Genomic DNA, 18,835 nt, shown 5'->3' on the forward strand with positions numbered 1-18,835 from the left:
ATACTAAACGCGGCTGTAGAATCAATTTTTTGTAGTGTAACTTTCTAAACTTATTGTATATAGTTGTTGTGCCTACCATTTCGCTTGTACAGTCCCCTTTTAGTTTATGTTGACAATACTGATGTTACTGGTTTTGTTTAAGTGCTATATGTCATGCTGTAGTATTTCTCTTCTTTTTCTATTTGTTGTATAAGTTGTTTTGCTATAACTCTGTTTATTTTACTTACGGCGTTAGTTGCTTACTGTGACCCCATTTAACACGTTTTACTATAATATTATGCCGCAATATATTTATGCTGTAATAGCTATCTAGCCATAGCTACACCTTGCATTCAGCCTACAGTGCTCTCCCCAGTTTGTCTCAACATTGGGTAAGCCCAACTCATGCACAAGCTGGCCTACGATGCAATCCAAACTAGGTCAATCCCAACTCCCTTACCCTAGATTCACAAGCCTTAGTATAGCAGAAGGGTCAAGGCCCAAACACACAAAAGGCCCCCATAGTAGGATTTTACGATTCTCGTGCTGATCCTACAATCTGATCCCTAAACCCTCTCACTAATCCCATGTAGGATATCAATCCTGATAACCTTGCTTATATGAGGTATCAATCCATCATGATTAGGTGCTTAAAATGGGAAATTTTAGTAGTAATCTAAATGTTTGCAATTGCTTAAGATTCGGTCATCAATTACAAGATGCCATGAATAATATACATTACCTTCATCTATAAGTATGTATCATGCTTCTCAAAAAAAAAAAAAAAAAAAGAAGTATGTATCATAACTCATATGTTAATTAGTGGGTGACAAATAATTAAGATGTTGTCAAGATCCTTGTAACTTAATTGGTACATTCCTATTCATAAAGTCTATCTCAAAACTTTCTCCAAAAAAGTACTATCTCAAAAAAGAGAAGAAAAAAAAAGGGTGTTAGTATCACTCATAGCTCATTGAGACATAGCGTAATTCTTTCTAATGCTTAAAAAATATTTTGAATAATATTACTTGGGGTATTGTTCGAGAAGAAAACCACGGTATTTTATGCTTTTGGTTGTATTAATCTTTATTAAATTGCTATTAATTGCAATAGTTATGCGGCAATGGACAAAAACTTATGATTCTTATGTAAAATATTATGAAAAAAAAAAAATGTTTCGTTTTATTTTTTGTTTTGGGAAGATATTATTCCCGTAAAATGTGTCAAAATATAAAAGGGATGTTTGGTATATGTACTTAAAAACATATGTTTTATTATTTGAAAACGTGTGTGAAAATACGTATAGGTAAAAAAAAAAGTGTGAAAATACATGTAAGTTATTTAAAAATTAAAAACATGTGTTTGAGTTGCCATACCAAACAGGACCAAAATAACACCATGCAAACCACCGCTTGCTTCAACACAGCAATACCACAAAACCAATCACAAACATCACAAGTACAATGCTTACAAGTATTGAAATCGAATAAAGGAACACAGTTGCTACTAATCAAAAAGTTTCATTAACATTTTCAAGAAATGAAAAACACTCCCAATATGAATTTAACCCACCTTATAACACTATGCAAGCCACCCACTTGCTCCAACACAACAACCAACCACAAAACTAATTTCCAACATCACAAGTATAGAGTTTTATAAGTATTTAAATCAAATAAAATAATATTCATCACATCTAATTAACAATATTCATTAACATTTGCAAGAAATGAAAAACACTTCCAATATGAATTTAACTCACCTTATAACATCATGCAAGCCACCCGCTTGCTCTAACACAACAACCCACCACAAAACCAATTTCTAACATCACAAGTATAGAGTTTTACAAGTATTTAAATAAAATAAAATATTATTCATCACATCTTATTAACAATACTCATTATCATTTGCAAGAAATGAAAAACACTCCCAATATTAGTTTAAACCACCTTATAACATTATGCAAGCCACCCACTTGCAACAACACAACATACCACCACAAATTCAATTTCCAACATCACAAGTATACAGTTTTATAAGTTTTTAACTAGAATTTACTTACTTTGCTCAAGCTAAGTTTACAACTTAAAAAAAAAATCCAAAGTTACTACAAACAATGTGTATTTAGCCTGCAAAAGAAAAGTTAAATTCATAAGTACAAAAGTTAAAAAAAGCTTGACATACCACCACAAAGTTAAAGAAAAGCTCGTACAAGGGGAGCTATATCATTAGGAGAAGGCATTATTATGTTTCTAGAGTTAAATTTACAGATACTTCAACTTTCATTGGAAAGCCAAACATATATATAAAAGCCAAAAAGTATGGATTGATACTGAACTAAACTCAATACTTTTGAGTGAATAGACCATTGTCCAATTGGTCTAATTCAAAACTTACATCCATAACTTTGATGGTTCTCCTACACCACATTACCCATTGTCAGATGTACCTTTCTTTTTGGTGGAAGAACTTCAGAATTATTCAGCAAAAATAGATGTATAGGACAGAAAGTACAAAGGTGCGTTTGTTTCACAACAAATATTTTGACCTGAATTCCCAAGAGATGGACAGACTAATTAAACACCTCAAATAATATCAAATTCTGTATAGTTTCCTTTCATATATGCTAGCTATATTGATAGCAAGCAACAATAAAAATGGAGTCTTCAATGAACATCAAATATCCCTTCCCAACAAAAATTAAAATACATAAAAATAACTTGTTGATAAAGAATCTTCTATGAACTACAGACATCATTAGAAGATAAAATCAGTGAAAACTTGTTAGCAGCAAGAGTTTATTACAATATTCTTACAGTCTACAAGCTATGAATTACCTGCATTGGTTGTGAACCAGTGTCATGGAGTCCCTAGCTTGACACTCTTCCTTCAACCATATCTTGGGTTCAGTTTATTTGCCCTGACAAAACTCACTAGTCAACAACTACTAAATACATTCATTTCAACAAAAACAATTACTATGACACAAATTAAACCAATAATCATCACAACACCCCAAATGAAATTACCTCTAAATAATCATACCCTTTAGAGACACCATCCTCTCAACATCTAATCAAAACACAACCCAAATCAGTACAAATATCCCAAAAGTCAAATATGAGTTTAAAAAATTGTATAAGAAGCAAAAGGAGAAACTAACCAGATGGGTTAAGATTTCTCACTGAAGTGTTGCCGCCGAGATGAAGCGCCGCGAACGACGATCTGAAGCGTTGCAGTCTGGGCTTCTGAAGCGCTGCGAACGGTGAACTCAAGCGCCGCGACGGCGAGTTCAAGCATCGCGATGGTGCGAGCTCAAGCGTCGCGACGGCGAGAGCTCAACCGTCGCGACAGCGCGAGCTCAACCGTCGCGATCAAGAGCTCAACCATCGCGATCGAGAGCTCAAGCGTCGCGACGGCGCAAGCTCAAGCGTCGCGACGGCGAGCTCAAGCGTCGCGACGGCGAGAGCTCAAGCGTAGCGATGGCGAGAGCTCAACCATCGCGACGGCGAGAGCTCAACCGTCGCGACGGCGCGAGCTCAACCGTCGCGATCGAGAGCTCAACCGTCGCGACGGCGCGAGCTCAACCGTCGCGACGGCGCGAGCTCAACCGTCGCGACGGCGCGAGCTCAACCGTCACGATCGTGAGCTCAACCGTCGCGACGACTTAAGCTCAACCGTCGCGATGGCGAGAGCTCAACCGTTGCGACGGCGAGCTCAAGCGCCGCGACGGCGATCTGGGCTTTCTCCATTTCGAAAGCCCAGATTGCTTTATCGGCGACGGTGAGGCTTTATCGGCGACGGTAGGCTTTATCGGTGAGGTTTCTTTTTTTTTTTTTTTTTGTTTGGGTTTCTCTGTGTTCTTGACTAAAAATTGAGTGGGTGAGTGTTTTTTGTTCTGCTGAGTGGGTGAGTGTTATTTTTGGTTTGGAGTATTTATAGTGGTATTTAGCGACGAAAATATTTCGTCGCTAAAGACCACTTTTAGTGACGAAACTGAAATTCATCACTAGAAGTGGGAAATAGCGACGAAATATCAGTTTCGTCACTAAAAGTAGTCTTTAGCGACGAAATGTTTTCGTAGCTATTGTCCACTTTTAGTGACGAATTTTTGTTTCGTCACAAGAGGACCCAGAATTTGTTACACTTTTAGCGACGAATTTTATTTTCGTCACTAAAGAGATCATATTTTGTTCAGATTTTTAGTGACGAAATTCAACTTTCGTCACTGTAGCATACTTTTAGTGACGAATTATGATTTCGTCACTAAAAACATTTAAGTGCAAAACCATTATTATTTTTAGTGACGAATAGTTTTCGTCACTAATTTTCCTTATAGTGACGAAATAATTTTCGTCACTAATACTATCAAAGCAATACCTACAGTGACGAAATATTTCGTCACTAAAAATTTCAACTTTTAGTGACGAAATATTTCGTCACTATAGCTTAATTAAACTTGCGCCAAAATTTCCCTCCACTGGCGCCTATTTTTTAGATCACAATAGCGACGAAATTTATTTTTCGTCGCTAAATGTTATAATTTTTTTCACTATTAGTGACGAAATTCATATTTCGTCACTAAAGCTGTATTTTTAGCGACGAAAAATATTTCCTCACTAATTTTCGTCGCTAAAAATACATTTTGTTGTAGTGTTCTCTGCATTTTTTAAAGTTGTGTTTTTTTTTTTTTTTTTACTTAGGACAAATAGAAGATGAGAGAGGCTAGAGACCAAATAGTGCTACCTTGCTTAGAACATTCACTGCAAAGCTGTGAAATGCTAAAAGAGTTAGCATTTTTCAACAACTCACACCATAAAATAGGTCTCCATCAATGATACTTTTGCTATAATATTAGCATTTAAGCTACAGTAAAGTATCATCTTTGACACTAGTTATAAATAATAATACTTCCTCCCTCTTACTTTTTTTTCTTCTATTTTATTTTAAGATGTCTCAAAATATTGTTCTATTTTTAAAAATAAAAGTCATTAATTTACTAATATTCTTATTATACCCTATTAATTTACTAATTTAATTTTTTGAAAATTTTTTAAAATAATTTTACATTTTTAAAAAATAAATAAGATAATAAATAATATTCCTTTTAAAAGTTTTACTTTAAAACAGATACAAAAAGTGAAAACGGAGGGAGTAATATTTTATATCATTCTATCTCCTTTTCATTAAAATAATATCTCTCATTCTTTCACCATATCTCTGTCACTCCTCTCTCTTTCTTTTTCTGTTGAATGACTTCAATCTTCACCATTTCTATCTCCCATTTCTGTCACTCCGTCTTCTCCCTTTTTTTTTTTCTTTTTTTTTTTTTTTTTGGTTGTGGGTCGACTTCGTGATTCATGGGTGGCTCAGCTCGTGGGTCTCGCAATGGGTTTTGGTGGGTTTTTAATTAGAGTTGCGGTGGTTTCCGGCGGTGTTGATGGTTTCCGGCGGATGTGGCTGGGTTTTCTGACGGTGATTGTGAAAGGATGACGGGTTTGTGATTTTGGTGAGTTGTTTTTCTTTTCCCGATTGTTGGTGGTGATGAGGTTTGTGATTTGGTTGTGATTTTCGTGGGTTATTTTTCTTTTTCTGCTTGTTGGTGGTGATGAGGTTGTGGTTTTGGATTTGTGATTTTGGTGGTTGGGGATTGTGGTTGTGGGAGGTGGTGGCAGTGGCAATTGTTGTAGCTGTGGTGGCTGCTGGATGGTGGTTTTTTTTTTTTTTTTTTTTGGTGTTTGGTGGTGGTGTCTGGCAATAGCTAGCCGTGGGTGTGCCTATGGCTGTGGGTTTGCTTGGATAGAGAAGAAAGCGGTGGCTTTGTTCAGGAAAAGGGAGAGACAGAAAAGAAGAGAGAGAAAGAAACACAGTGAGAGAAGAAAAATAATAATATTTAAATGACGTGTCAAAATAAATAAAGTAGCGCTTTGAAACGTTAGATGCTACACATTTTGCCCCCCATGCGATGCGAATGCTCTTAATAGCCACAAGATTCTTGACAGTGCACTTCACTGCTTGTTTGTATGGCTTCTGCTACTCCTTTCATGAGTTCAGAAAGTTTTCACAATGATGTTTTACAACTATCATTTTATAGATAGATAATAAAATAATATCAATAATAAGCTCAACTAAAAAAATTAATAAAAATATGTTAACTTAGTTGTAAAATGTTGTACATGTAACATTGTTTTTTACTTTTTTTTTTCTTCTTTTTTTTGGGGGGGGTGGGGGAGGGTCAAATATTTGCTTCTAAACCTCTTCTTACATAGGATGAATAAGAATGTATTAACAATATTTTTTCCTGTATTGAAATATCGCTTTCCCCTCCCCCTCAAATTTTATTTTGCGTTTTTGTTTTTTTATTCCAATAATTCTTTGAAGTCAATAATTGCTTCTTATTGAAGCACCACATTTTCTGGTGGTAGTTGAAGCCTGAAAGGAAGTGAGTAGAAAGGGATGTGTAGTAGAGGAGGTGGTCGGCAGCTCAAGAAAATTGAACAGTTTTGGATATACTTTGTCACTTGCATTTGTGTGGTTGGAAAATTTGCCATTAGACAAATATCAAATTCTCTTCCTATATTGTCCCTTTTGGCCCGTCTTTGTTTATGGAGTTTTTAGGATTGTTTCTTCATGTAAAAGTATCATTCAACCCTCATTAAGGTTCAAGGGTGCTAGACAGCTAGAGCTAGGAGACATGTTGCAGCATTTCATGTTACTTTGGTAGAGGTTGAAATTTCAAGCTCTTCAATAATGATTAGGGGTTTACATCATTGAAAGCAATCCCTACCATATCAATAACTATTACATTTACATGCAAATGTTTTATATATTGCTCTCATGATATATAGTTTCATATATTAAGGTGTGTTTGTATGAGTTATTTAAAAACTATGTTTTGAGTTTGAAATGAACGTTTGTAAAAATTTATGAGGAATTATAGTTGCAAAACAGAATTTTTGGTTTTAAAAATATTATTTTAAACTCCCAAAATACCTAACCAAACGAACTTCATGAATATACCAAACACATAATATACATCTTTTTTTTCTTTTTCTTTTTCTTTTTCACATGGCACTTAATATCTAAAAAAAGAAACAAAAAAAGAACCAAGGAATGAATAAATCCAATTTAGATGCATGATTTTACTGCCCATGAAAAGGAACATCTAGCAAGCTACAATTTTTTTTTTTCTAATAATAAATAGCTAGTTCATATGTCCCATTTCATTTGTGAGAGCATTAGCATTGGAAAATTCCAATGCTACTCTATTTTACAATTCTAAAAAGTCACTTTATCATTATATCATACCATTTTACAATACATCCACATCTCAAACTTCTACTTCCCTCTTTTACTCATTAAAATAATATATCTACATAATAAAATAATATATCTCAAAATTATATCTTTTCTCTCCCATCTATCTCATTTCTTTACATAATAAAATATTATTTTTTTTTTTACAATACTTGCTACAGTGCAATTCTATGTTTAGAATTGCATTGTAACAGTATTGCAAAAAAATTTGCAAGTTTAGAATTGCATTGTAACAGTATTGCAAAAAAATTTGCAATATTACTGTTTAGCATTCCTCAATGCAGATGATTTTGAGGCTTAAAATTTTAAATTTCTCTTCGATTTGACATTAGCATTAGCATTGAGGAATGCTAATGCTCTGATTGTATCAGAAATAAATGTTCTGAAAGAAACAAAAGACTGAAAATCATTCTAGATGTGACTATATAGGGGCAGCAGAAAAAAAGGGTCATTGGTTAGATGAGGAAGTCGGAGGGGTCGGATTCTGGCAGGAATGGTCTTAGTCACTTAGTAACTTTGAATGGTTAATATCTGCATTCTGCATGTTCCCTCTCTCCATTACACACTTCAATAAATTTGAGGTGGTCGAGTACAATGTGTAGGGTTTTGGAAATTAAATTTTATGACATTGAGAGGTCAATGAAACTTGTGGTGGATTCTGCTTGTATCCCAGATTGTTCCATAAGTTGTGTTTGAGGCCTTAATTTTTACAGAAACTACAAAGAAGTCAATAAAACCAGGTGGGTCGGTGGGACAATGAATTCACTGAAAGCCTCATTGATATTTTATTTTGTCTTTTTTTTTTTTTTTTTTTTTGGTATTAAAAAAATGGGCAAAGTATCCCACCCAAAAAATAAAAAATAAAAACTCATACTTTATCTTTTTGGAATACGTTAAAAACTCATACTTTATCTTTTTGGAATACGTTAAAAACTCATACATTTCATTTGCGAGGATGAGATTTGTTGGAATTTTTTTTCAGTACATTTGTGAAAGTCTCTGGTTCTACAAGTGTTTCATTTAGAAGTATAGTATTTTATGTGTTCCAATTCCAATAATAAAACTATGAGATTTTTTTTTTTGTACTTTCACTTAAGAATTTCATCTAATGAGGTTGAATAAAAGGAACTTCGTACACTATAGAATCAAAGTTAATTCCATCCAAATACTTCTTATAGTATAATTTAAATTTAAAAGAGAAGAGATATCCATGAGTGGATTAATAAAAACAATAGAATCCTACATATTTTTTGTAGGTTAAAATGCAAAAACATCCTTGTGTTGTAAAAACATGCCCCGTGCTTTCAATTCTTCCTAATAACTTAATGAGATTTTCATATCCATCAAATCGATTTATAAGACTAACTTTAGTTTTTATGGATGAGAAAATGATGCAAGGCGAAAGCGACAATAAACACCTAGATGGAGTAGTTTCTTAATTGGATTTGTAATCAGCACATGCCATGTTATTCTTCAGATAATGTGAGAAGCAGTTTTGAATTCTTCACTTATGAGACTCGCATCCATTCTATTTTAACCTCAAAACACGTGTCTTGATCATGTCTTGTAGTGATTTTGTGCGAATTCTTTTTTCCTTATTAAGCCTAACTGTAGTTAGCGACCTCAACTATAGGGTTCATTTACAATTACATCCTAAATTATAAAATTATGAAAATATCAACTTCAAATTAATTTGCAATCTCTACACACCACCATCCAAACTTAGAGTTAAAAAATTAGTGGTTTGTTGCAATTGGATATTGCAAATTAATGAGAACTTGTGTTAATTTTGACATATTAGTACACTCCATCACCCAACAAATTTACTAATTTGTTAGATTTGACTCTTATTTTAGATAGTGGAATGAACATTATAAATTAATCATGAGTCATGATACTGCTCATAAAAACTTAATAGTTTAGAGTAAAGTAAACAATGTAGTTGACTCTATAATGAAAGAAAGTTATTATTAATCCTCTTTTCTATGATGTATCCCTCATTTCTAGAAAATAGAGCAAGAAGTGAATGACATGAAATAATCCAAAAACATGAAAAAGGAGCCCTCGTGGGGTACAGAGTGGTTGGACTTGTTTGAGCTGGAATTTGGTATTATCTTCTTTCCATACTGGAAAAAACAGATCTTCTTTTCATTCTCTGTTTTGTTAGTTGGAATATATATATTCAAGACAACCCCAGATTATTAAAAAGGGACCCTAGCAAAGGTCCTGAAAAACCATAGAGATCATTATTTGGGCCCCAAAATACCTTTCATGTTCAACTTTACAGGCCATCTAGCAATATGGAGTCTCCTTTAAGTTTCCCTCGATGTACATACATGTTTCATGCATATTAATCTAAACACTCTTTATGATATCAAAGTTCACATAAGCTTACAAATCTCATTACATTTGTTCACTATATCATATTAGTCATGATGTGTCCTTAATCTCACATGAGCTTAATTCAGCTGCTAAGCATATCAAGTCATAGAAAGTCTAAAAAAATTTATATTGTTTATGTAGGAATAGGAATGATTAGAACTCAGAAGTTTAGAACATTAGAGCAGTCTTTTTCAGGGAAATCTGATGATAATCAGTAAGACGGCACCTAAAATTTACATTTGCTAATGCATTCTTTTGTCCTCTATTTGTGAAGATGGCACCAATTAAAGCTTACAAATCTTATTACATTTGTTCACTATATATATTAGTCATGATGTGTCCTTAAATCTCACATGAACTTAATTAAGCCGCTAAGCATATCAAATCATACAGAGTCTAAAACAATTTATATTGTTTTTATGGGAATAGGACTGATTAGAACATTACAGAAATGTCTCTTTTAGGGAAATCTGATGATAATCAGTAAGATGGCACCTAAGATTTACATTTGGTAATGCAATCTTTTGTGCTTAATTTAAATGTGAAAATGACACTAGCATTATTAGGTTTGAAAAAAAAAAAAAAAACCAGAACAAAGTCTAACCCTTCCACCTTCACCACAAGAGGTAGCTAGATGACACACGTATGAGTGTATGGCCCGAGGTACAAGTCTCAATGACCCATTGAGTCGCTATCTTAATTATTTTAATCCAACATTTGACTCATAGAAAGAAAGAAAAGGACAAGAAAATTTGGTCTTTTACTCTCTTGCAAAAATCTATCGGTATCGAAGTTTATGTCACGCCTAGGTCAAGATACTAATTTAGAACCAAAGAAGATGTAATGTAATAATGGATCACCATCTTTAGTTTTCTGCCAAAATTAAGATCTAGCTTGTTTAGAAGTAAGATTCTATTGTTTAGTTGATGTCACTATAAACAATCTCTAGTTTTCTAACTTTTACCCTACGCTACGCCTATGCCATTTGGAAGATATTTTTCTACACAAACTAATACTTCCACTAATATCTATAAATTATCCAAACACCCCAATAATAAGTTGACACAACCTTCCCAATTTGTCACACTGATGTGATCTAAGTGAAATTGATATTAATCTAACATAGCCAACTCCCCTTCCTCCCCAAAGCGTTTTGCTCGTTGGCAATAATTTTAATTCCAATAATTAGATCCGTGAAAAGTAACATCAGAGGCACAAAATTTTTACCACCCTTTTCACAATTTGTTAAAGTCACAATATTAGTCTCATAAATATCATTTTTCCTATGCTCAAACATCCACAATATATTTATATCCAACCAATCACAATAAAAGCATAAAACAAGCCAAAAATTATGAAAAAAAGTTTGTGTTACATACATATTTATTGTGACTTGTAGTAGTAGTAATTGTCAATTAGCATGACCCTTACCTAAACGTTACAATTTTCCTATCACACTTTGCTTTTCTCTTCTTTTCTTTTCTGTTCCACCAAAAAAAAAAAAAACCCTCCCTAGCTATATATGACTTTTCAAAAGACAAAATTAGCTAACGACCGTTGATGATCAATTTACCAATAAGATCCAAAGATCTCTCTAAAAGGTAGGGCCAGGGTGTGCAAATTTTCGTCAACAAAGGCTTGCCAATGAATATAAAACCTCGCAATTTCTCGTGAATAAGAAGCGCCAGGAGCGTTTTGCCTGTGACCGTCACAATTCTCATTCCCCACCACCTCTCAACCTTTCTCTCTCTAAAAACTCACTTTCTCTCTCTCTATAAAAATTCACATACCCACATAACAGAAAGACAAAATAATCAACTGGGTATGCATATTTTTCTTCGTAGAGAAATGGGTCTTTGAGTTTTTAGAGAAAGCTTAAAGCTTTAGATATAGAGGAAGAAAGAAAATAAATGGGGTCCGAGGCAGACTGCGAAGCAAACTCCACACCTAAGCTCTCTCTTTTCTCATTCCCAAGCAACCCACCTGAGCCTACAGGAACGTTAACACCACCACCCCGAATCCAAGCTTCGGTTCCATTCCGGTGGGAGGAAGCACCAGGCAAACCTAGGCCATGCACGAAAACAACAACCGAATCTAGTTCCAAACCCAAGTGTGCAAGATCCTTGGAACTGCCTCCGAGGTTGTTGTTGAGTGAGAGCAAAATGACCAAAACACCCTCCCCAACTACGGTGTTGGATGGGCCTTATGTGGGCAGGTCTATCTCCTTCAGGTTTTCACTTCGGAGCCCAGAGGCTTTGGTGGGGAAGAAGTTGGCTAAAGACAAAGGAGGGTCTATGAGGTGGGGGAGTTTCAGGAAGACTAAGGAGGTTGTTGAGGGTATTTTCGACTTTTCATCATATCCGGTGGTGGATAGTGGTGGTGGTGGTGGTGGTGGTGGTGATACAAAGATGAAGATCACAAGGGTTAAGAAAAGGTCTGGGAGCTTCTCGAATCTTTCTCACACAAAGCCACCTTTTTTGGTAAGTTCCATTCCAAACCTTATAGTGTCTCATGAATTAGAATTACCCATTCTATTCCATGTTTATTTACCATTTAAAGAAAAAAAAAGTGCATGATTATGAGTTTCTGTGTCACAAAAAGTTAAAGTTATGATTTTTAATCAAGGATCAGGCTAAACTTTCCTTCTTGTTTTGTGTATCTGCAGGTTGTGTTCAGATTTTAAGGTTTTATACTTTCTTGTCATGTCATGAAGCTTTTTTTTCCTCACTTTTCTGCTTTTTTTTTTCTTCCCTTTTTTACTTGGTACATGTGAATATATTCTGACTAATTTGTGGATTATAAAGTTTTGGAACTAAGGGCTTTAATTGATTGTTGATGTTTACCTGTGAATATATATATATATATATATATTAATTGCCCTCATATTGCATGCTATGACAACATTCCATAACACGTTAAAGGGGTTTCAATTGCAACCAAGTGATAGCTTATGGTCTTCTCAAAAAATTAAAAAAAAAGTTATAGCTTATGGCAATTTTGTAGAAAGCTTTCTCTATTTCTTTCTATTTTTTGCTTTTATAGGCTAAATTTTTTCAATCATTTAAAACTAGAACAATGCTACTACATGTTCCAATCTGAACAAGGCCATCCAGAACACAATTGCATAATCATAATTTGGTGCAAATTCATGTGCTACGTTTTGTGTTTCTTGTTTTCAACATACACAAACAGATTGTTCATCATTTTCCTTCAAACTGATTTTCCAGCAAATTTCTGTGTTCTCATACCATTTTTAATGCGCATTAATAATTTAATATAGCTAAGGTAAACCTCTTTGGCTTCTCTAGAAAGTGAAAAAAACAAAGATCTTTAATGTATTAAAAAAATGTTACCAACAAAAAAAAAAAAAAGTTTATCTCTAACGAGGTGGTTGACTAATTTCTCTAATCATTCATGTTCAATTATTTAATCGTACCTTATATAATATAATTGCAGGCAAACATTTATGAAAGCTTAAAGCAAGCGGTCCCGTGGAGACGTAGGCAAGAAAGACTAAGAAAGAGGGACTCTCAATCTGTGACTTTTTAGTTTTTACCACCCTCCTAGCTCCTCAATCATGCTGCCATAAATATATGGTCCTCTTAATTCTGTTTTGAAACCTTGTATATATAGCTCCAAAATAATTCAATAACATGTTTATATGTATATTCTACTTTAAGTGATGGAGCACCATTCTAAAAACAAGTAATAATTGCTACCAAATTATTCTGAAAATCAGTGTAAAATTCATCGATAGCATATTTGGCTAAAACAAAGGATTAATAGGGTTCTCACTTCTAGTTGTAATATACTAGAAGACCTAAGAAAATTGATTAGTGTAGAGATGTGTTTATATATATATATTATTGTTATTTATAATTCTCAATGCAAGAAAAATTAAAATGGATTTCGTTATAACAATTGAGGGAGAGAGATTTAAATATTACTATTTTAGAACCCAGATTCTCTCTTCTGAAATAGCACTAAGATACAATAGTGTTAACAAACAAACAGTATTATTAGCCAGATTTGTCTCTTAATTCTTATCCCTTATGTACAAATAGGCTACTGTGTTAGAATGAAAACTGAAAACTAGTGGTATTGAGCATTGACTCCAATGCTAGAGATTAGATTGTTGATATTGGTGACATACATTGTATATGGGCAATTGACCAAGTCTACAACCGCGTCTGATTTTTAATAGCTAGCTAGTTACAGAAACGTAAGCAAGAAAAATAATGCCAAGGAGTTTTCCTTGACTGAGAATATTTGGAACTGAAAAGCACAATCTATAGTCTTTAAGCAAATATCAACATCAACTTAATCCCACAATATAAGCCAGAAATATTTCTATGCTTTCAAAGCCTAAACTCTAAACAGACTAATTCAAAGTTTATCTTATCATTTCCCAATACGATTGCGAACTTGTATTGTCATCTCTGCTATTCTAGATAACAAACTATTAATTAGACCTCTCTCTCTCTCTCTCTCTCTCTCTCTCTCTCTCTCTCTATGTTTAAATGATTAGGTAGTCAAGCTTGGATAGCCATTCTTTTCTTCTTGTAGTTTGCTTTGAAGCAAGCTTGCCTCAGCCTCTTAATTTCCTCAGTCAGCTCCGTATCCGGCAGAATCTCTAGAATTCTCTTGTGATCCTCCAAGATGTCTGACTCCCGTTTCAAACCTAAATCCTAAAATACATATAACAAACAATTTTACACATTGACTGTTGAGTCATGAATATGAAAGATTGAAAATAAAACATCAAACAGGAATTATCTGTCAATTCTTCTATGTACCTCAACCACCAGAAGTTCTAACTCCAATCTTTTGTTCTGAAAATATTAAAGGCAAAATTTTTAACTTTTTTTTCTAGTCATGTATAACATTCATCCAAATAAAAAATTCAAACTAGGAAGAATACAATTTTTACATGCCTTTTTACATTAGGAATTAGAATACCAATTGAACATTAATGTGAAAAATCTTGACACTGAAATTTTTTTACAGTAGACGAAGTTGAAATTTCGTAGCCAAACAACCACAAATTCCAAATTGTCAATGCATGACATTCAAAGATTATGAAAGCTTTGGCAGTGACCAGAACATTCCTCACTAAGATATGCATGTTGAACACAATAAACAATGTGTTATAAACTTATAATCCAATCATAATCAAACAACAAAACAATATTTTCTTTAGCCTTGAACAATATGGTCAGTACCCTTGAGGCATATCCGTAAACCAACACAGAGCAGAACAGAAGGTTGCAAAAATCCTTAATGAAAGGCTTATTCTGCCAACTTTGGAGGCTCTAATAATGATGACAATTGTAACCCATACATATTGGACCTATCTGGACCCAAAAATTGACATGCATGCACGTACCTGAACATTCTTGATGAGGGAATTCAAGCTCTTGATCTTCCTATGTGGCCACCTCATGATGTTTAGCTCCCTGCACCTTTTCTTCAACACTGTCAACCCCACATTCATTTCTTTTGCTGCTTTGGTGATTGGGACATCAAAGTGTTTCTGTATCTCATCCAACTCCAATAAAGTAGTTCTCTTTCTCCTACTACTTGTCCCTTTTTCCTCTTTACTCTTGCCAGAACTTGCGTACTCACTCTGACTTATCACTGAAGACTCACTTAACTCACTTCCAGAAGGAGCAAATTCTGTAATGGGGTTAACAGGACTTTGGTCGAGTACCACATGATCTATGTCAAAATGGGATGCAAAGTCTTGTACTTGTTCCATTGAGAAAAAGTCATAAGGGAAATCTTCAAAGTCTTGGAACTCAGTGAAAGGAAGTTGCTTTGTGTAGCTATATGGTAATGGAAACGAGTCAGATAACTCGTCAAAGTAGCTGTCTAGTGCGGGAAGTTCGAAGTTTCTGCACCAAAAAAAACACACACACAAAATAGAAAACTTGCATAGTGAGTACAACATAATAAGCAAACCAAACAGTACAAAATATGGTATATATATCTTACTTTTTAGAATGTTCTTCCTGGTATACCCAGTCAAACTCATGTGGGTTCTCAATCTTTATGGGAATGTTATGTTGGATAGAACCCATCTGTGAGAGAGAGAGAGAGAGTGTGTGTGTGTGTGTGTGTGTTGGAGGGGGAATGAATGGAAAACACAAAGGTATAAATTGAGAATGAGATGGATTGAAGTTCGTGCACACACCGTGGGGGGTTACATTCTCGGTGGAATATAGTAAATGTGATATTTAATAGTGAACGATTACGAATCAAGAAGAGGGGTATGTATCATTCGTGCTCAATTAATGCTTTACTATCTCTTTATATATTGATTTCACACACATGTACATTACATTCACATGGTAAATTATACCATATGCATGTATACATGTTCCAAAAAATAAAAACAAAAACTTATAATCTGATCCAAGACTTTTCAAAAGGGACCAATTTGGTCTCTAAATCCAATTTAGTCCTTAAACTGTTACTCATTTTTTTCCTCTTTCTCATAGTGATTAAGGACTAAGTTGATCAATTTGAAAAGTCTTAAATTTAGTTAGCATTAATCCAAATATCAAGGATATTAAACTGTATTTTACCTATTTTTTATTATTATGGAAAAACCAAAATCGAATGTGAAATACGTTAATTAAAAAAAAAAAAAAGTCTAATAATTAGTATAATGGTGGCAAACTTCTCTATCCACACACACACACAAGAGACACGACAACTTAGTGTTACTTTAAGTCTTTTTTTTTTTTTTTTTATGCATTCATATCACATAATTTTCTTAGAAATTAAAACCCCACCTTTATTAGAACATTGCATGTCCAAAAAAATCAGTATGAAGTTGGGATCTCTTAATTTCAAGTCCATTTTGCCATTTAGATTATATATATATATATATTATCTAATGATATACACAATTTCACATCATTTAATTTAATATTTTAAATAGTTTGGTACTAGATATGTTATTAGATTTATAATATCTCATTTTAATCATAAAATAAATTTAAATCAAATAAAGAGTATCATTTTCCAAATTATTCACCATATTTTAAGGGAATTTAATTCATTAATGTGGAAATAAGTTGAGATATCAATAATGAAACTTAAGATATAATTGGAGGTGCCACTAAACCAAATGGTTAGGGTTGTCTATGGGTCGATCTGACTCGAGTTTAGTAGCAAAACTAACAACACGACTTTAAAATTGTGGGTCTAAAGATTGCAAACCTGCTGCTATCCATGATTGCATGGGTTTCTAACTGCCCCAAAATGAAAATCTGGCTATCAGATCTGGTCGGAATTGTTGACGATTGAGCTTTTGTGGCGCTAGCCAGATCTAGTGTAGATATTGCTGGATCTAGCATAGATCCCGTCAAATCGAGTGTATATCTTGCCATATATGGTAGAGATCTAGCCAATTTTGGCTAAGATCTGATGGAGATCTTACTGAATTTCTCAGAAAAAGCTTGATTACCTTATGGCGGCACACAATGAAGCACCAATGAAGAATGCTGAAACTTGCAACATTGGACAAAGGAATAACACTATATATGGACACACTCATTCACACACCCTTCTTATGTGTTAACTCGTGATTGGTACATAAATTGACACAACATGTTCAAGTATCAATGGTGGACCTACGTGAACGTGCTAAAATCCAATCACAATTTAACACATAAGTAAGATGTGGATTGTATGTGGGAATATGCGTGTTGGTTGGCGGATTGGAGTCGAAGTTGTTGGTGCTTTAGACAAGAAACCCGTCACTTGAACCAATATCGACGATTGACAATGGGGAATTGTTGTTGACTGACTTAGCATTCGGATTGAACTGTTTTATGTTTAGGTGACTTTCGGGTTAGAAGGATCCTTCGGGTCCGGGTTATGCTTGGTTAGCCCTAGCCATTAGTATAAAAATTTATTCACATTAAAAATTAAAATTTTATCTTGTTTGCACTTAGCCGTATGCGTCAACATTGGCACATACATGCATGCCAAATTAAGATATCTATAATGAGAGGAGGTTACAGCACAATTACAGAGGTTGAGAGCATAAATTCGCATTAAAATGAATTAATTATCATACTAATACACATGAGTTCACTTACCCTCTTCATCATTTTTTTCTTAATTCCGATTTAGGGGTTTTTGAGTATTACTATGTATTTAATTAATGGGTTGAGCCGTCATAACCGCCATTGGCGGCGCATTTATGCATCGCTATACATATACTTTCCCCTACTATTCTTACCTGCACATTCTGAATTGTGATGGCGACTGCTAAAACGGTAGAATAGAAAGTTTTGGCTTTGTTTGTTTATACATTTATGGACTTTATTACTTGCATATGTAGGATTGTAACTTATAATTGGATGTCATAAATCTATCTTGATGTACATTTAAGGAGGCCTTAGTGAATGTTGATTGTTCAAATGGTCACGATGTCAAGATTGTCGAGAGTTGCCAAAAGCCTTATAGCTTAACTAGTCGGAATTGCTTGGTATTTCTACAAGAGATATTTAAAGTTCAAATTTCTCACCCAAAAATAATGACAAGAGTTTTATAATTCAGTAATATTACTTGATATTTTTTATGAGTAGAATCATATTTCGAATTGGCCTCCACCACTAGTAAAAATTATTTCCAAAAAAAAAAAAAAAATCATAGTGGTTATCGTATTCTACTTAATTTTTTATGCTTGATAGTTGATAGATTTGACCCACCATTTTTCCACACCTGATAACAAGGATGAAGAGAGGAAGTTATTGTAAACATGGGACTTGCATATATGCATCGAGGTGATTGAAATCAATACTAGAATTTGGCCCCCAATTATGTTGATTTTGTGTTAGACCTTTTAGCAAATGATGGATTAACCTTTAACCCCCAACACTCTGGCTTCTACTAAGAAGAAGAATCCGAAATCTCCAATTTTGTTTGAGATATGTAATTGCCTAATTAGCCCTAATACAATTTAGGCCATAACAATGACAATAATGAATTAGGCATGCACTGCAATCACAATAGACAATATGAATTGTTTCAAAAGATGAAATTCCATTCCATTCTATCATGGGCTATTTGGAAATCTACCTTAAAAAAGGCTTAAAAGCCCACATAACCTTCTTTTATCTTTGCGTTCCTAAAGTTG

The 18,835-nt window shown here is 34.0% G+C and overlaps 2 protein-coding genes and 1 long non-coding RNA gene across 6 annotated transcripts; 1 reads left to right on the top strand and 2 right to left on the bottom strand.

Moving 5' to 3' along the window:
• Positions 1-1,834: 1,834 nt before the first annotated feature.
• Positions 1,835-3,878, bottom strand: LOC136063433 (uncharacterized). Of its 3 annotated transcripts, none has more exons than XR_010625093.1 (4): positions 3,146-3,878; positions 3,012-3,054; positions 2,820-2,902; positions 1,835-2,111 (listed from the first exon to the last, which is right to left on the bottom strand). It is a non-coding gene; the product is annotated as an uncharacterized LOC136063433 (long non-coding RNA). The 3 variants fall into 3 exon arrangements; XR_010625094.1 differs by lacking the exon at positions 1,835-2,111 and adding an exon at positions 2,177-2,530; XR_010625092.1 differs by lacking the exon at positions 1,835-2,111 and having other exon boundaries at positions 2,177-2,902.
• A 7,467-nt stretch (positions 3,879-11,345) lies between these two features.
• On the top strand, positions 11,346-13,360 carry LOC112034632 (uncharacterized protein At4g00950). Of its 2 annotated transcripts, XM_065763818.1 has the most exons (3): positions 11,346-12,161; positions 12,347-12,365; positions 13,138-13,360. In XM_065763818.1, the coding sequence occupies exons 1-2, from the start codon at positions 11,592-11,594 to the stop codon at positions 12,362-12,364; spliced, it is 588 nt and encodes a 195-aa protein (XP_065619890.1). In that variant the 5' UTR covers positions 11,346-11,591; the 3' UTR covers position 12,365; positions 13,138-13,360. The 2 variants fall into 2 exon arrangements, with proteins under 2 accessions (XP_065619890.1, XP_023923219.1); XM_024067451.2 differs by lacking the exon at positions 12,347-12,365 and having other exon boundaries at positions 11,347-12,161.
• Positions 13,361-14,213: 853 nt separating this feature from the next.
• Positions 14,214-17,078, bottom strand: LOC112034587 (protein RKD4). The gene is made up of 3 exons (XM_065763808.1): positions 16,909-17,078; positions 15,068-15,575; positions 14,214-14,369 (listed from the first exon to the last, which is right to left on the bottom strand). Exons 1-3 carry the CDS (start codon positions 17,076-17,078, stop codon positions 14,214-14,216), a joined length of 834 nt encoding a protein of 277 aa, XP_065619880.1.
• Between the last annotated feature and the right edge of the window lie 1,757 nt (positions 17,079-18,835).

This window comes from Quercus suber, unplaced genomic scaffold (assembly GCF_002906115.3).
Source record: "Quercus suber isolate HL8 unplaced genomic scaffold, Cork oak 2.0 scaffold_526, whole genome shotgun sequence".
Lineage (NCBI taxonomy): Eukaryota > Viridiplantae > Streptophyta > Magnoliopsida > Fagales > Fagaceae > Quercus > Quercus suber.

Excerpts from the sequence above, each read along its gene's own strand:
- LOC112034632 (XM_024067451.2), top strand. The coding sequence starts at position 11,592 with ATGGGGTCCGAGGCAGACTGCGAAGCAAACTCCACACCTAAGCTCTCT. Across the intron at positions 12,162-13,137 it reads ACACAAAGCCACCTTTTTTG|GCAAACATTTATGAAAGCTT; the intron begins GTAAGTTCCATT and ends ATATAATTGCAG.
- LOC112034587 (XM_065763808.1), bottom strand. The coding sequence starts at position 17,078 with ATGGCAAGATATACACTCGATTTGACGGGATCTATGCTAGATCCAGCA. Across the intron at positions 15,576-16,908 it reads GCAATCATGGATAGCAGCAG|AAACTTCGAACTTCCCGCAC; the intron begins GTTTGCAATCTT and ends TTTTTGGTGCAG. Across the intron at positions 14,370-15,067 it reads CCCTCATCAAGAATGTTCAG|GATTTAGGTTTGAAACGGGA; the intron begins GTACGTGCATGC and ends TATGTATTTTAG.